General features: G+C 51.8%; 1 protein-coding gene across 5 annotated transcripts in view; it reads left to right on the forward strand.

The window, feature by feature from the left end:
• Positions 1–17,408, forward strand: part of NDRG4 (NDRG family member 4) — an 81,715-nt gene that overhangs the window by 39,278 nt on the left and 25,029 nt on the right. Inside the window, exon 1 of one of the 5 annotated variants that reach the window (XM_007671983.4) lies at positions 12,912–13,114. The exons of the other annotated variants lie outside the window; for them this stretch is intronic. Within the exon in view, the coding sequence (XP_007670173.1) occupies positions 13,094–13,114 (21 nt within the window). The 5' untranslated portion in view covers positions 12,912–13,093. Of the gene's footprint in view, positions 1–12,911; positions 13,115–17,408 lie in introns of those variants that run through there. 5 annotated transcript variants of the gene reach the window in all.

Genomic DNA, 17,408 nt, shown 5'->3' on the forward strand with positions numbered 1-17,408 from the left:
TCAGGAATAGCTGCTGTTTCCATGGCAGCAGTTGCCACAGCAACAACTCCCCTTCTTAATTCGATGCTATTTAACTCTGAAAAAATTTTTGTTTTTCAAATTGGTGTTCCTCTCACTTCCTTTCTCCCTATGCCTGGACAGAAGCTACTCATTTCTCCTATCTCAGACATTTTCCCTCTAAGCCTATTTGTTCCTGGGTCCCGCAAGACACTCGTCCAGTTTCGCTGTTCTTCCTGGCAAAAAGAACTGTTTATTGAGGTGTAAACATGATATTTGTCTAATCTGCCAAAGGGAACTAGTCATTAACACTTGAAAGAAATAACAGCAACCAGAAGATTGTCGCAGAGGGGTTGAAAATCAATTTACAAGCGAGTTGGATCTATTTGGGGATTATTTTCCCCCATATGGACCCATCCACCTCCTCATCAAACAGAAATTCCTTACCATCAGCTTTAAAGTACTCAATCACCTTACCCCCTCCCACCTCACCTCACTACTAAAACCCAGTCCACACACTTTGCTCCTCTAAAACTAACCCTCTCACTGTACCTCACTCTCATCTATCTCACCGTTGACCTCCTGTCTACATCATATCTCTGGCCTGGAATGCCCTCCCTTTTCTTTTTTTGACAATTACTCTCCCCACCTTCAGAGCCTTATTGAAGACACATTTTCTCCAAGAGACCTTCCCTAACTCAGCCCTCGTTTCCTCTTTTCCCACTCCCTTCCGCATCACCCTGACTTGCTCCCGCTATTCACCACTTCCTGACAGTCCCAGAGTACTTATGTCCGTCTCACATCACTTATGTACATTTTAGTTACTTATATGCCTCCCTCTCTAGACTGTAAGCTCGTTTTGGTCAGGGAATGTGTCTGTTTTATTGTTGTGTTGTACTCTCCCAGATGCTTAGTACAGTGCTCTGCTCACAGTAAGCACTCTGTAAATACGATTGAATGAATGAGTAAATAAATATGATTGATGGACCAGAGTGAAAAACCTAAACTTCTGTTGCAGACCAAATGGAGACACTTGTATTTAGATAAAGGATTCTGTGTTGAGTAGAATGTTTAGGGGACCTAGATGAAAATGTATATCCCCTAGGGGGACTGGAAGGATGAGAGAGTCTGTCATGTTGAATATTTTGACTCTGCCATTCAAGTTCTCAGCCCAATCTCAAGTCCTGGTACCACTTTTTTAAATGGTATTTGCTAAGTGCTTACTATGTACCAGCCACTGTACTAAGCACTAGGGTAATAAAAGCTAATCAGGTTGGATACCATCCATGTCCTACGTGGGGCTCACCGTCTTAATCCCCATTTTACAGATAAGGTGACTGAGGCCCAGAGCTGTGAAGTGACTTGCCCAAGGTCACGCAGCAGGGCAGGTGGCGGAGCTGGGCTTAGAACACACGTCCTCTGTCCCCCAGGCCTGTGCTCTTTCCACTGGGCCACACTGCTTCTCTGTGTCTTCCTGGGCCTCCAAAGTTGAAATGTAAATAGAGCCTGGGGCATCCCCTCTAGGCAGTGGGTAGGAAATGTATCCACTAATTCTGTTGTAGTATACTCTCCCAAGCGCTTAGTACAGTGCTCTGCATGTAGTAAGCACTGAACAAATACCACTGATGGATTAACCGAAAACTATCGAGAGAGCCAAAGTTCACGTAGCCATCTCCAAGCGTGGATTGAGCCCCTGCCCAGCCCCACCGGGTGCAAGGACGAGGCAGATCTGGTGATCCGTGCAGGCGGGGAGATGTGAGCCGATGCGGACAATTCCCACCTAGGGGCTCGGGGCTTCACGAAGGGCAGACGGTTCAAACGCTGCCGACTTCATCACTTAGAGGACCAATTACAGGGTTTAAGCATCTGGGAAAAACTGGCTCCGAGCCTCGGTTGGCCTAGATGTTATGACTATTAACGTACATTATCAAGCATTTTGATGAACAGCAGCTCTGTCTGCCAGCCAAGCACTTTTCAGTCGTATTATTCCTCCTAGGTGTGGTGTTCTAGAAATCCCTCAGAAACCACTTCAACATGGACAGATAGAGGGGCGGGAAAAAGATTTGCAGCTAGAGTGGGAAATTTGGGAAGAGGTGGCCAGCCTCCCTCTGGTCCCCTTTCTGACCGTGTTGGCATGGGGTGATGGCATCGAAAATCTGAATCAAAGAGATAGTAGAAAAGAAAAGTCATTGTCAAAGATTTCCAGACTTGGCGTGGCTGCGCCAAACTCTGAGACGTGGTGCTGTCCTTCCACCCCCTGGCCTGGAGTCTCTTCCCATCTCTTGCTCTTCTTTTCTTGGTACTTAGTGCTTAGTACAGTGTTCTGCACCGGGTCAACACTCACTAGATACCAATAATTGATTTTCTTCCCCTGCCTTTTGGTCTGCTCTCTCTCTCTCACGGTATTTGTTAAGCACTCACTATGTGCCAGGCACCGTGCTAAGCACTGGGATAGATACAAGCTAATCAGGTCAGACACAGTCCCTGTCCCACATGGGACTCATAGTCTTAGTCCCCATTTTACAGATGAGGTAACTGAGGCTCAGAGAAGTGAAGTGACTTACCCAGGGTCACCCAGCAGATAAACGGTGGAGCCGGGATTAGAACTCAGGTCCTTCTGACTTCCAAGTCCGTGCTCTAACCACTAGACCATGCTGCTTCTCTCTCTGTCATCCAGTCCTCTGGCCCCAGCCCTTGTGCGACTGAGGATGGAGGTATTAAGCCTGTCGAGTTTGAATCAAAAGGAGAATCACTGGGATGGGTGTTAACAACTTCAGGAGGGTGGCATTCTGACTTTGGGGACCACCCAAAGGTTTTCAGGAGGGCCGCCAATCATCAGGAGCAGTGCAACCGGAAAAATATTTCTTGGCCCAGGAATCCCACCTACTCTCCTCCCGATGGTTCTTTCATCTCTGCCCAGTGCCAATAAGGTGGGTGAGACACCCGCTAATTGCTTGTTTTTCTCTCTTCTGCCGGGGATTATAAATGGCACACTCTCTTTATTCTCCCCGGCACTTTCTGATTTCAAAGCATCTTACCACAGTCCCTCATTCTCGCCCTCGGTCTCCTTCTTTTCTCCCCCTGCCTCCACTGGTCCAAAGACGAGAAAGCGAGGCAGAGAGGAGAGCAACAGCCTCCCCTTGTTGACCCGGCGAGGCACCGGCCGAGCCAGAAGAGAGCCCAAATGCCCTGCCTCCTCAGCCGCTCTTCTGCCTACTTGAGCATATGGCTATCCCTGAGGAAAAGTCAGCAGTTTTTGACTCACTCTGCCCTTAATAAGGGGTCAGGGGGCCCAGCAGTTCGTAGACATGTGATCAGCCAAAGCCCTTCCCTCTTCCATCTACCCCATTCCTGAAGGGCAGGCTCACCTCCGCCAAGGACTCTGCATTCCTCGGACTGGAAGCCGCCAAGCCAGGGAGCGTCTGATCACTCCGGGCCATCCGGTCGTCGGGGAGCCAGAACACGCTGGCCTAGTGGAAAGAGCATGGGCCTGGGAGTCAGTGGACCTGGGTTCTAATCCCGGCTCTACCACTTGCCTGCTGTGTGACCTGGGATGAGTCTCTTCACTTCTCTATGCCTCAGTTCCCTTATTGGCAAAATGGGGATTCGTTACCTGTTCTTCCTCCTACTTACACTGTGAGACCCTTATGGGACCTGATGGATGATCTCGTATCTACCCCAGCGCTTGGCACATAGTACCAAACAAAAACTATAGCTACCCCAAAAGGACTAGGCAAAATCCATCAATCGTGCATTGGGGTTTTTCTTAGGGATGGCATTAGTCTTGGGAGCCCATAGAAGGTGCTTAATAATAATAATATTGGTATTTGTTAAGCACTTACTATGTGCAGAGCACTGTTCTAAGCGCTGGGGGAGATACAGGGTAATCAGGTCGTCCCACGTGAGGCTCCCAGTTAATCCCCATTTTACAGATGAGGTAATTGAGGCACAGAGAAGTGAAGTGACTCGCCCGCAGTCACACAGCTGACAAGTGGCAGAGCCGGGAGTCGAACTCATGACCTCTGACTCCGAAGCCCAGGCTCTAAACACTATTGATGTACGGAATCTAAAAACCGAAAGGAGTCTCAGTGGTCACACCTTATCTATTCCGCAGCCAACAAACCATCCCCCAGAGAGAGGTGATGCCATTTATTGAAGCATCTCCGGAGCAGGACACTCCCAAAGCTAGATGAAGTTGCTGAGTTTCTGGGGAAATATTCAAAATGGGCTTTTGCTCTTCCTTCCCCAAGCTGCCCTGACAAACGATCAGTCTGAGAGGCAGGATCGCCTCGTGGAAGGAGCAAGGGCCTGGGAGTCAGAGGACCTAGGTGCTAATCCTGGTTCCACTTGTCTGCTGGGTGATACTGGGCAAGTCATTTCATTTATCTGAGCCTCAGTTACTTCTAAAATGGGGAATAAGACTGTGAGCCTCGTGTGGGACATGGACTGTGTCCATCCTGATTATCTTGTACCTGTCTCCCCCAGCGCTTAGTACAGTGCCTAGCACATAAAAAGTGCCTAACAATACCTTTTTTAAAAAGTAGCATTTATTGAGCACCTTCTCTTTGCAGAGCACTCTTCTAAGCGCTTGAGCTACTACAATAGAGTTAGTTGACCTGATCCTTGTTCTGTAGGAGTTAGCAATCTAGTACTAAAATAAAGTACAAATGAGAGGAATCACTGTGCTAAGCACTTGGGAAAGTACAATACAGCAATAAAAAAGTGACAATCCCTGCACACAACTAGCTCACAAGGTTCTGGACAAGGGGGAGCATGGTGTTGTCAACAATTGTTGATGTGGGAGGAAGGATTTGGGAGGGAAGATGAGGAGTCTGAATTGGGCATGTTGAGGCTGAGTTGTGAGGGACATCCCGGTGAAGAGGCCCTGAATGTTAGAATCCTATGGGTTTGCATAGAAGAAGCATAGCATCTACTCCTCTAGACTGTGAGCTCTTTTGGGGCAGGGATTGTCACTTTTTATTGCTTTATTGTACTTTCCCAAGCGCTTAGTACAGTGGTCTGCAACACAGTAAGCGCTCAATAAATACGATTGGATGAATCTGCGGCCGTCACGACCGCCATTCGTAGTGGGCGGAAAATGGGTCGAGAGGGAGGCTCTGGCCAGATTTTACTGTGGACCTTGTTCCCTGGGCTTATATGCCATTGGAGAGCAATAAGCCAAGGAGAAGCCCCTTCCTCCAACACTGTGCTTTGGTGAGGAACTATGTACCATTTCCCATAAACAACTCTTTTAATGTAGAAAGCTTCCTGAGGAGGAGAATTCTGCCCCTTGCGCTTGAGAACCAACCCTCACCAGGCCAGGTTAACTGAGTGCTTTGTGCTGGGAGGCCCCAGGGCCATGACCCGGGGGACTGCTAATAATTAAGGTAATTGTTAAGCTTTTACTATGTGCCAGCACTGTACTAAGCACTGGGGTGGATACAAGCAAACTGAGTTGGACACAGCCCCTATCCCTTGCGGGGCTCACATTCTCAATCCCCCTTTTACAGATGAGGAAACTGAGGGACAGAGAAGTGGTGACTTACCCAAGGTCACGCAGCACTGTATATGCCCTCCCATTCGTTTCCTCCGGAGGGGCGGGCCGGGGAAGTCGAGCTGACTCAAGGCATCCCTGGTCCTCTGGACCCTTCCTCAATCCCAAGGAATGGGGAAGGAGGATACGCTCCCAGACCTGCAGCAAACAAAGATTTGCAGGTGTTAATTTGGGGGACATTTTCATTTTATTGGCAGTCAAGCGAGACTAATAATAATGAAACCCGTGGTATTTGTTAAACGCTTTCTATGTGCTAAGCAGCGAGGTAGGTAGAAGATGATCAGGTCAGACATAATTCTCGTCTCACAATGGGCTCAGCATCCAAGTAGGAGGTCGAGCAGATATTTCATCCCCATTTTGCACTTGAGAAGACTGAGGCAATGAGAAGTTAAGTGATTCGCTCAAGGTCTGCCACAGGCAAGTGGAGGAACTGGGATTAGAACCTCTGACTCCAAGGGCCTTAACTCTTTCCACTGGGCCATGAGAAATTGGGGGAGAGGGAAGCAGAGGGCCAAAAGGAGGATGAGATAGAGGCATGTTCGGGGGGAACAGAGATAAAGATCAGCAGGGGAAGAGGCCTGAAGAAGGTGGGAGAAAAGAAAGAAGCTTTAAGGCGCAGGCAGTGTAAAAATGCCCAAGGTCGCAGATTTTCCCGGGTATCTTTGGTAGGCAGCCCGGTTGTCCAGTTTTACACCAGGACAGCTCAGTTGTCAGCTGGTCTTTGCCAGTACGGATATGGTACCGGATGCTTTCGTGGCCGGTATTTTAATTCTGAGCCCACTGGTTCCTGCTGCCAGGCTGTATGTCTCAAATGTGACCCCCCCGCCCAAATCCAACTGGACCTAGGAGGGAATGCCAAAATTCTGGATTCAGTGGGGATGTCAGGGGCTCCTCCAAACAACTGCTCCAAGATTGGCCTCACACAGAGTACTTCTGCTAAATGGTTCATGTCACATCATCATGTCGTGCTTCGTGCCTAGCGTAATGCACGTTGCCGACATGTGGGTCTCATTGCCTGTGGGTTCGTTATGGACAGGGACTGTGTCTGTTGTTGTACTGTACTCTCCCACGTGCTTCGTACAGTGCGTTGCACACCGTAGGTGCTCAATAAATACAGCTGATTGAATGAATGAATGCTTTCTCAAAGGTCATTGGTGGCTACCCCAGTCTTCAGATTTTCTTGGACGTGCAGCTTGAATTCCTCAGGCCAGGTTGGGCCATCTGTTTCTGTTGGAGAATCAAAATGGGGATGACCCAGAAATGTTTGGCACCAAACTGGAGGAGGCAGCTCATTCTTCTGGTTTTGGGGAGTCAGTGTGGGGCAGACCAACACCCCACTGGCTGCGGTTGATCCCAGACTAGGCCAACTTCCAAAAAGAGCTGGGCTTGTCTTTTTTGACAGCTCCTTGAGGACTGGAATCACATCTACCCACTTTATTGTAGCCTTTCAAATGCTTAGTGGTGTTCTGCCCACAGCAAGCCCTCATTACATAGCACTGACTGACTGATATGTAATATATCATCTTCGTAACTTCCCCAAGGGCCTAGTCTAGTACTCTGCATTTACTAGTTGATCAGTAAATACCACTGATGATGAATACTGAAAGCCTGGCCTTTCTGCTTTATCAAAACTTTAATGTATACAGTAAAAGCCCCTGAGATTTTTGGGGAGCCATCTTCATTCCTGCTAACTCCCGTGCTCAGTGTAGGAAAAGTTGGGATTGAGCGCATATTGGAAAGAGCCTGGGACTGGGACTCAGCTCTGCCACTAGACTGCCTGTGACCTTAGGCTCAAAGCCTCCGTTTCATCATCCGTAGATGGGAATAATATCCCCGATCTCCCTCGCTCTTAGACTGTGAAGCCCAGATGGGACGGAGACTGTGTCCAATCCGATTACCTACCTCAAGCTCTGAGCACCGAGTAAGCACTTAATAAGTAGTATTCTTATGATTCTTGTCGTTTTCAGTATTCATCATCAGTGGTGTTTACTGATCAACTACTACACGCAGAGTACTGGACTAGGCCCTTGGGGAAGTTACGAAGATGACGTATTACAAATCAGTCAGTGCTACGTAATGAGTGCTTGCTGTGTACAGAACACTACTAAGCATTTGAAAGACTACAATAAAGTTGGTAGACGTGATTCCAGTCCTCAAGGAACTGTCAAGCTAGAGAAATGACCCCAAGTCCACAAGAAGCTGTAGGGCAGGCGGACATGAGAGGGTGCAGGGGGAGGAAAGTGCTTTGACTTTCGTCTTTCAAAACCTGTTCTGGGGATAATCGGAGAAGCAGCGTGGCTTAGTGGAAAGAGCACAGGCCTAGGAGTGAGATGACCTGGGGTCTAATCCCGGCTCAGTTGTGTCTGCTGTGTGACCATGGCAAGTCATTTAATAAGAATAATAATGTTGGTATTCGTTAAGCGCTTTCTTTGTGCAGAGCACTGTTCTAAGCGCTGGGATAGACACAGGGTAATCAGGTTGTCCCACGTGAGGCTCACAGTCTTAATCCCCATTTTACAGATGAGGTAACTGAGGCACAGAGAAGTGAAGTGACTTGCCCACAGTCACACAGCTGACAAGTGGCAGAGCCGGGATTCGAACCCATGACCTCTGACTTCCAAGCCCGGGCTCTTTCCACCGAGCCACGTTCTGTGCCTCAGTGACCCCATCTGAAAAATGGGGATTCTATCTTCCTCCCTCCTACTTAGACTCCCTCCTCCTACTTAGACTGTAAAAGCCCCTGAGGTTCTTGGGCCATGTGGGGCAGGGACTGTGTCCAAGCTGATTAAGTTGTATCTACCCCAGCACCTAGAACGACGCCTGGCACATAGTAAGCGCTTAACAAGTACCATCATTAGGTGCCATGAATTCTTAAACTAAACACCTCCTTCCCTCGCCCCCAGCTCTCATGCTTACAAGGTAGGGGGAGAGCTCCCTATCTGGCCACACTGGCCACTCGTTCTCTTCTCACTGCAGGCCTCACTGCAGCCCTGAACCTGCGGGCAAGATGAGGTGACGGGCAGCGGGCTTCCTCTAGCTCGTGGCAATGTGGGCCCTCCTTCAGTGTGCCAAGACTCAGGGCGCCCAGGACACCCGGGGCATGAATGGAACACATCCCTCATGCCCAGCACCCCCAGAGACCCTCCCCCTTTTTAAGGACAGCATGCCAGCTCATCAACGCCATTCCCTCTCTCAGTAACCCTTGTTTTAATGGTATTGTTAGGCACTTACTGTGTACCAGGCAACATACCAAGGGTTGGGATAGATACAGATTAATCTGTTTGGATTCAGGCCCTCTCCCACCTAGAGCTCAAGGTCTCAATCCCCATTTTACAGATGCAATAACTGAGGCCCAAAGAAGTGACTATATACGTATCTGTAATTTTATTGATTTGTATTGCTGTCTGTTTGCCTTTCTCTAGACTGTAAGTTCGTTTTGGGCAGGAAACATCACTGTTTATTGTTGTATTATACTTTCCCAAAGGCTTAGTACCCTGCTCTGCACACAGTAAGTGCTCAATAAATACCATTAAATGAATGAACGGGAATGACTTACCCAAGATCCTGCAGCAGACAAGTAGCGGAGCCAGGATTAGAACGCAGATCCTTCTGACTCCCAGGCCGGTGCTCTATCCACTGAGCCATACTGCTTCTCTTCCCTCCCAGATCTCCCCGCACCCCTTCTTGGTTCTGTTTTTTGGTACATCTCTCACTCTTAGTAGTTCTGCATCTGCAAGTTGCCTGTCCACCTCCCTCCAGGCTCCTGGGTGAGGACCCAATCAGAGGTCACCTCCAGCAGGAGAAGGACAAGAGATGGGGAGAGGATCGGCTTCTGAGCTTCTTTCATCATTAGCCCCTCCTCCCTCTGCTCTCTCCATCCCTCATCCCAATTGTCCAAAGTTTCTCCAGCAGGACTGAGAGTCAGAAGTAGCAGAGAAGAAGGCAAAAGGGATAGATCTCCCCCACCACCTCACTCCCCCAAGCTTTGGGATGGTGAATGCCGTTTCACCGTGGAGGCAGATGGCAGCATCTGGGAAGTGGGGAGATGGGGCTGAGACTTGATGCCTAGGAGAAGGAGAACCCCGAGAAATGGGTCACCTTATTCCGCTCCAGGTTCGCTTGATTGATTTCCTGTGTCATGGGGTGTGGGAGGAGGGGAAGAGTCAGAGACATGGGAGAAACTGTAGGGCAGGCGGACATATGAGGGTGCAGGGGGAGGAGAGGGTTCTGCCTTTCATCCTTCAAAACCTGATCCGGGCATAATCAGGTTGTGTTGTTCCAGGGCCCCTGGTCTGTTTCCTTGGGGTTTGAAATCGTCAGGGTAACGGGACTGTTTGTCATCAATCCTGGGCTCAGAGAAGAGCTCACAGTGAAATAGGATTAGAGGTCACAGGGCTGGAGGAAGGGATTGGGAAGTGCACCAAGGAAAGGCCCCGAGGGCTCGCGATACCAGGGAAGCAGCCTGCAGGGCCTGCCTCCCAGACCTCCAGAAGTGCCAGGCTTCGATGAGTGGAGGGGCTGGTCCTCCCACATTTTGCGTAGGAGCTGCCCAGGGCCGTCTGGCAGATCGGGGGGAGGGTCCACTGAACATGGGACTTTCTCTGCCTGTGTGTGTATGTGTGTGTGTGTGTGTGAGAGAGAGAGAGAGAGAGAGAGAGAGAGAGAGAGAGAGAGAGATAGTGATTCTGCATGGCAGGGATGGGGGAGGGAGAGCGCTCAGTTTAACAAGGGCAGCAGAAATCCTTGAGCCAGAGAAGCTGCAGCAGTCAGGTGGAGAAGAGGGCGTAGCCCTCCCAGCATAGAGAGAGGATGGGGTCTTTGGCAGCTCCCTCACCCACTTACATCCTCAAGAGGCAGCTGGGAGAGCAAGGGCCTGCAGGTTCTCCCATCTGGAGCCCTGTTGTGAGAGAGAGGCTCTCAAGATTCCCTGAGGGAGGGGCCCGGCCCTCCCCTGTTTTCCCCCTGCCCCCTTCGGCCTCCTTCCCCAGGGTCTGAGGTTGGGGAAGGGCGGTTATAAACTCCCTCAGGATGAGGGTGAGGAGACAGAGGAAGGCAGGTGACCCAGAAAAGAGAGAAGACAGACTGGAATTCTTTGAAGGCAAGAGGTTGAGGCTGCTATTACTTGGATGGAACCCTGGCCCTAAAGTATCCTGCCCCAGCCACTTGCTCCTGCCCCTATCCTCTCCTCCCATTCATTCCTTCAATCATATTTGTTGAGCGCTTACTGTGTGCAGAACACTGTACTAAGTGCTTGGGTGGCATTTTCTGCATGAGGGAGAAATGGAAATGACAGCCAGGAGTTTATTCAAATTGGCAAATTGGGGGTTCTGGAAGTAAAGCTACCAGTTTCCTACTTGGTTTAGGCAAGATATAGATGTGTGTGTGTATATATAAATATATATCTGTATTAATGTTTGTCTCGTCTTCTAGACTGTGAGCTCAGAGTGGGCAGGAATGTGTCTGTTGTTACAGTGAACTCTCCCAGTGCTTAGTACACTGCTTTGCACACAGTAAGTGCTCAATAAATATGAGTGAATGAGTGAATGAATGAGCCTTGTGATTAGAGATGAGCTTTCTCCAGGGGTAGCTCACATGGCTCTCCCTCACCCAGCTTTCTTTTAATAATGTTGGTATTTGTTAAGCGCTTACTATGTGCCGAGCACTGTTCTAAGCGCTGGGGTAGACACAGGGGAATCAGGTTGTCCCACGTGGGGCTCACAGTCTTAATCCCCATTTTACAGATGAGGTAACTGAGGCACCGAGAAGTGAAGTGACTTGCCCACAGTCACACAGCCGACAAGTGGCAGAGCTGGGATTCGAACTCATGAGCCCTGACTCCAAAGCCCGTGCTCTTTCCACTGAGCCACGCTGCTTCTTTTATCCTGCTCATCATCCCAGGTGCAAACAGGGAGATAGATCCAGCCCTAGCACCCAGTCAGGCATCTCCTTGCCTCCCACCTCCCTTTTTATGGTATTTTTTAAGTGCTTTCTATGTGGCAGGCACTGTACTAAGCACTGGGGTAGATACAAGCTAATGGGGTTAGACACAGTTTCACAGTATTAAACCCCATTTTACAGATGAGCTAACTGAAGCACGGAGAAGTGAAGGTCACACAGAGGGCAAGTGGAGGAGGCGGGATTAGAACCCAGTTCTATCCTTTAGGCTTCTCAATCTGCCCCCAATTCGCTGCTGCTCCCTATCGAATGCTCCAGTCCCCGGGGGAGGGAAAGAGGTGGACTCTTGGAAGGGAAACTCTGCTCCGGAGATGACCAGCGTGAAGCAGGACTGCAGCTCGCAATGGATGGAATTAAGTAGTAATACTGTTTATGCCCAGTGTACTGAGGGCTGGGAGAGAATACACGGGTGGGAATTAGATTCAGTACCTGTCCCTCTGCGGGGGCTGTGGAGAGCAGATTTACCAAAAGGAATGACTTGCAGTAGGAGGAGTTCTTGGCTTTGTGCACCCAATCTACATGAGGTCAACTTTTTGGACCTCTGAATGTGTCTGTAGATCTCCGATCTTCTGCTCCAGTCTCCGTCCTTATAATAATGACGGTATCTGTTAAACGCTCACTTTGTTCCGGGCACTGTTCTAAGCGCTGGGGTGGATACGAGCAAATCGAGTTGGACCCGGCCCCTGTCCCATGCGGGGCTCACGGCCTCTATCCCCATTTTACAAATGAGGTAACTGGGGCACAGAGAAGTGAAGTCACTCGTCCAAGGTCACACAGCAGGCAAGTGGCAGAACCAGGATTAGAATCCCTGACCTACTGATTCCCAGGCCTGTGCTGTATCCACCACGCCACGCTGCTTCTCTAATGTGTATGCCTGTGTGAGTCCGTCAGTTTGTCTGTGTTTCCCGTGTTTATAGATGTGCAACTGGAGGAAAGGAAGGGCCCCGAGGCCTTGGGATACGAGGGAAGCAGCCTGTGGGGCCTGCCTCTCTTTAGACCTCCAGAGGTGCCTGGCTTCAATGAGTGGGGGGTGCTGGGGACCTCCCACATTGTGCATAGGAGCTGCCCGGCGGATCGGGGGAGGGTCCGCTGTACACAGGACTGGCTCTGTGGATATTTCCTTGTGTGTGAGTGTGTGGTGCACAAGTGAATATCCCTGTGCTTGTGTGACTACCCATGTGTGCCTGGTAGCTGAAGAGGGAAGGAGGACGAAGGAGGAAACCATCAGTAATGATTTTTTTGGGGGGGTGGGGAGTGAAGACATGGGGAAAAAAGATCCTCGGAGCCAATCGGAGCATGAACAATTCTCCCACCGACCAATCGGCAAGCTCCTGGACTCCATTTCAGCAAGTGACTGCAAAAAAAACCCCGTGGCAGGCAGAGAAGGGGGAGGGGTTAATTCCAGGACTGGTGCCGGTGTATAAATCAAAGCGAAGAGGCGGCCCCCATTGCAGAGCTGAGCATCCCAACCCGGTCGTCGGTCCTCGTTTCCGCCTTCCCGCCGGGGGCCGCCGGTGACTAAGGTCGTTGGCATCGGTTCCCCTCCCGGTCCTCCCAAGAGAATACCACCGGTGCCGGCTCTGCGAGATGCCGGAGTGTTGGGACGGGGTGAGTTCCACGGGGGCCGGAGGGAGGGCAGGAGCAGAGCCGGGCGAGAAGGACCATTTCCTAACGGCGCCCCCCTCTTTCCCGATGCCGCCCGGGTGAGCTCGCGGCGGGGATCGAGGGGCGCAGATCCCGCTCCCCCTCTCGTCCCCTCCTCCCCACTTGCTCAAGATGCCCCCCGAGCCGGGGCCAGAGCCGGACGACCCCCTTAAAGAAGGGAGATGCTGCTGCTGTTGAGCAGGTGGACCCCTTGGTCCCAGGCCCGAGAGATGGAAATCGACAAGCTGGGGAGAGGAGAGAGGCTGGATCCCCGAAGGAGAGAGACAGCTTTCGGGGGGATGTGTGTGTGTATGTATGTGTAAATAGACCTATGTGTAGCGTGGCAGCTGTCATCACCGCCTCTTTGGGTCCCCTCCAAGCCGTGGACGGGCTGGGGGCGGGAAAGCGGTGCCGTTCTGTCACTTGCGAATTCCGTGCATGTCCGAGCCCCCTTCTCCATCTCCCACGTCGACTCGGCGAGCCCTGCTACCGGCCCTGCCGTTGCACCAGATGTTGCTGGGGAGGGGGACGGCCGGGCAGGCTTTGCTTCCTGATGGAACATCGTGTGGCTGCGTGTGTGTGCATGCGCACGCGCGGGAGTGCTCAGGTCTTGTTTGTGCACACCCTGATTGACTTCTTTCAAGGGTATACCTCCAGTGCATTGTCTGGGAGGGGGCAATCCAAGGGGGAGGCCCACTGCCAAAGGTTAATGGGTTTCACAGGGTTGGGGGGGCGGTGTGTGTGTGTCCGTCCTTTCCGCCTCATCCCTTGGCAACATCGGACACCTGACTAGCGCATTGTGGCGGACGGGGAAAGGGGACGGGGAACAGCCTCTCGCCAGCTGCAACACAACGTGGCTGGGCCTCTCTCAAATGCTCCTTCCTTTCCCCCCCATCAGCCGGGGACTCCTCCCTCCTGGAGGCCTTCGGGGTGGGCGGGGGAGAGTCACCAGCACCCCAGCAGCCTAGGCTCAGGGACCACGTAACACCAACCCCTCTTTGGGGGAAGGAGGGAGAGATGCAACAGTGGGATGCCCTGGCTACTCTTTGCCCAGTGCATATCTCAGCGGTGTCCCCAAAAGCAGCATCGGCAGCCTCTCCGGGGCGTATCCCTCTCTTCCTTAAAGAGCGGTTAGGGGCAAAGACAGAGTCTGATTTCAGATAACATCAACCCAATTAGATCCTCCGCCTGGGTCATTTAGACCCTTGGGAGGAAATGCTGCATTTGCAGTACCGGTTGCAGCAGCGCGTGGATCACGCGTGTCCAGGCTCTTTGAGGGTGGGGGTTCATGCACGTCTGCTGGCGAGCCTGGGTCTTGTGTGGATTGGCCGGGGTCAGTCCAGTATTATCCCAGAAGCCAGGGCGCCCCTTTCCCTGGAAGCCCTCGACGGTGCCCTTGGGCAAGGTGAGATGAAGTGTCCGTTCCCAGCCAGCCACGCCTGGCCGTGCGGCCCCGTTGGTCTTCCCCTGAATCATTAACGGAAATGCTGCCGGGAAAGATAGCAGATCCCCTATCTTTGACCTTCACCACACACGGCAGCCCCGCCACGGCCCCCCGGCTTGTCACCCTCTTTGGGCCCAGCCTGCTTTTCTCAGCCGTACCAAGGCCTCCCCCTTCGCTCGGCTTCCTGCCCTTGGGGGATTGAGCCGAGGAGGGCACGGAGCAAAGGGGAGAGTCTGTTCCCCCTGTCCTGGGCATCCCAAAGTCACGGGCTGGCGAGGGTGAGATCGGGCCCGACCAAGGCAGGGAGAAAAGAAGGGGAACGCATCCGTTCCTTCCACATCCCCACACCCAGTAGCCAGATCCTGGCCAGAAAACCAGCCCGCCGGGCTAAGGGCTCTGACTGGGGCAGACCTGCAGTGCATTTGAAACAGCAGCTCATCCATTATACATGAGGAGGAGTGGCTCCCCAGCCAGGGTTCTGACATCACTGGGAGCCAATGGGAGCGACCCAACCGGACCCAGCCCAGGGGGGTCGCCGGGGAAGTGTTGGTCACCCTTTAGCTCCATTAAACCGTTGCCGAGTCTCAGCATAATCCCCACCCAGAGCCTCCATTTACTGACAGGTTTAGGTCACGCTTACCCCTACCCATTCCCACTTAGGGAAAATAGGCCGGCGAAGACAACAGCCTTGGAGAAGCAGCGTGGCCTAGTGGATAGGGCGCGGGCCTGGGAGTTATAAGGATCGGAGTTCTAATTCCGGCTCAACCATTCGTCTGCAGTGTGACCTTGAGCAAGTCACCGCTCTGTGCCTCGGTCACCTCCGCTATAAAATGGGGGTTAAGGCCGTATGCCCCAAGTGGGACATGGACTCTGTCCAACTTGGTTAGCTTGTATTTTCCCCGGCACTTTGTACAGTGCCTGGCACATAGTGGTTTACGGATACCACAGAAAAAGAGGTTAGAACAGGAGAAGAGGTTTGGGGTTTGACCCTAGTCAATCAAGTTTACTGAGCACTTACTGTTTGCAAAACACCGTACTAATCGCTTGGGAGAGTACACTGTAGCAACGTAACAGAGTTATGTTAACACAGTGAGCTTAGGGTCTACCAGTTCTCCCACACAGGGAGGGTGAACTGGAAACAGAGAGAGAGAAGGTCATTCTCCCTCTGGGAGATTGGATCGGAAAGACGTTCTCCCCTCCCCTGCTCCCTCATTTCCCCTTCCTCCCCAAGGTGGTAAAGGAGCTTCCGTCCGGGTGCTGTAGACCTGCCTTTGTAATTTCTAAGTCTCTTTATCCCCTTGGCATGTGGATTCCTGGAGGGTTTGTATTTTTTTCCCTAGTGCTCAGAACGCCAGTGCGTTAAGCCCCAAGCTCATTCCTCCCTTCGTTTGGAAGGGTCAGGACCCTTTGCTCACAGCATGATGTGAACTGCCATTGCGCTTTTGGATTATTCTCCCCATTTCAGACGGGGAAAGTCACAGTATTCTCAGGCCCCAGGGCAGGAGCTGACCCAGAGCCGGGAATCGGTGAAAGAGTCCTTGCCTTCAGTGCAATTTTCATCCTCACAGGAGCGTTTATCACAGTCCTTCTCACTACCCAAGGACCTGGTTTCCCAAGTCTCTGCCTTCTTTTTACCCCTGGCCTGTTAGAGACTGAGAACTATGCTAAGGCTAATCCCGGGTAGGCCTTATTCCCCATCACGGAGCTCTGCCCTGGCTTCTCCCCAAAGTGGGGCAGTCTCAGGCTTCAGCAAGGCCATAATCATTAATAATGATCCCTACTGATATCATTAATAATAATGATAATTGTGGTATTCGTTAAGCACTTACTATGTGCCAGGTACTGTACTAAGTGTTGGGGTGGATATGAGCAAATCAGATTGGACACAGTCTTAATCCCCATTTTATAGATGAGGGAACAGAGGAAGTGAAGTGATTTGCCCAAGGTCACACGGCAGACAAGTGGTGGAGCTGGAATTAGAACCCAGGTCCTTCTGACTGCCAGGCCCGTTGCTACACAGCTTCTCAACAGTCTCCCAGCTATAGCTCCCTCCACGGGAGGCTTGTCCTTCAGTCAGACCCAGTATTCAGCTGGTAACTGTACCGGATAGAGGTCAAAATAAGAAGGCAGGGGACAAGAAGCAGGGCCCCGGGCATCCCTGAGCTACAAATCAGGGATTCTCCCTCACAGCTGCCAAGAGAAGCGCATTGCGGAGATGAGCGATTCCTTCTCCCCTTCAGTAGAAATTGCTTCCAACAACCCATCCCAGGCCGGCCAAGGCCAACTCGGGTGAGCAGGCACAGGTCTGAGGGGAGCCGGGTATCTCGGACGGGAGGCAGAGTCACCACACACATCAGCAGGGTACCGAACCAAGCCCCTAACTCCCTGGGCAGTCGACAGACTCAGGGTCAGTCTCTATCCCGCGGCCCGGAGGAACTGGGCAGAGATGATGGGGTGGGGCAGGCAGCACGGCTGGGGCGGGACGAACGTTTGAGAATTTCCTACCCTTCTCCTCGGGCTGGGTTAAGCCCCCTTTCCATCTCCACTTTCCCCTACTTCCCAGAAAAAGGATCGGGAGCGGGGTCTTTCGGAAGCTGGGATCCCAGAGATTTTCTGGCCTACTGCCCCCGTGGTACGGGGCTGTCTCACAGGACACCAAGGCAACAGTGAGGCACTCTGCATATCCCTAGGCCTCTCTGCCCCATCGCCGAGGAAGCAGGTTGCTTTGGTCTGAAGGACTTTGTTGGCCCTGGCTCAGGTGTCTGAAGGTCCAGCTGACTTCTCAAGGGCAGAGGGGCCCGCGAAGGAGCTGCA

This window comes from Ornithorhynchus anatinus, chromosome 11 (genome assembly GCF_004115215.2).
Source record: "Ornithorhynchus anatinus isolate Pmale09 chromosome 11, mOrnAna1.pri.v4, whole genome shotgun sequence".
Lineage (NCBI taxonomy): Eukaryota > Metazoa > Chordata > Mammalia > Monotremata > Ornithorhynchidae > Ornithorhynchus > Ornithorhynchus anatinus.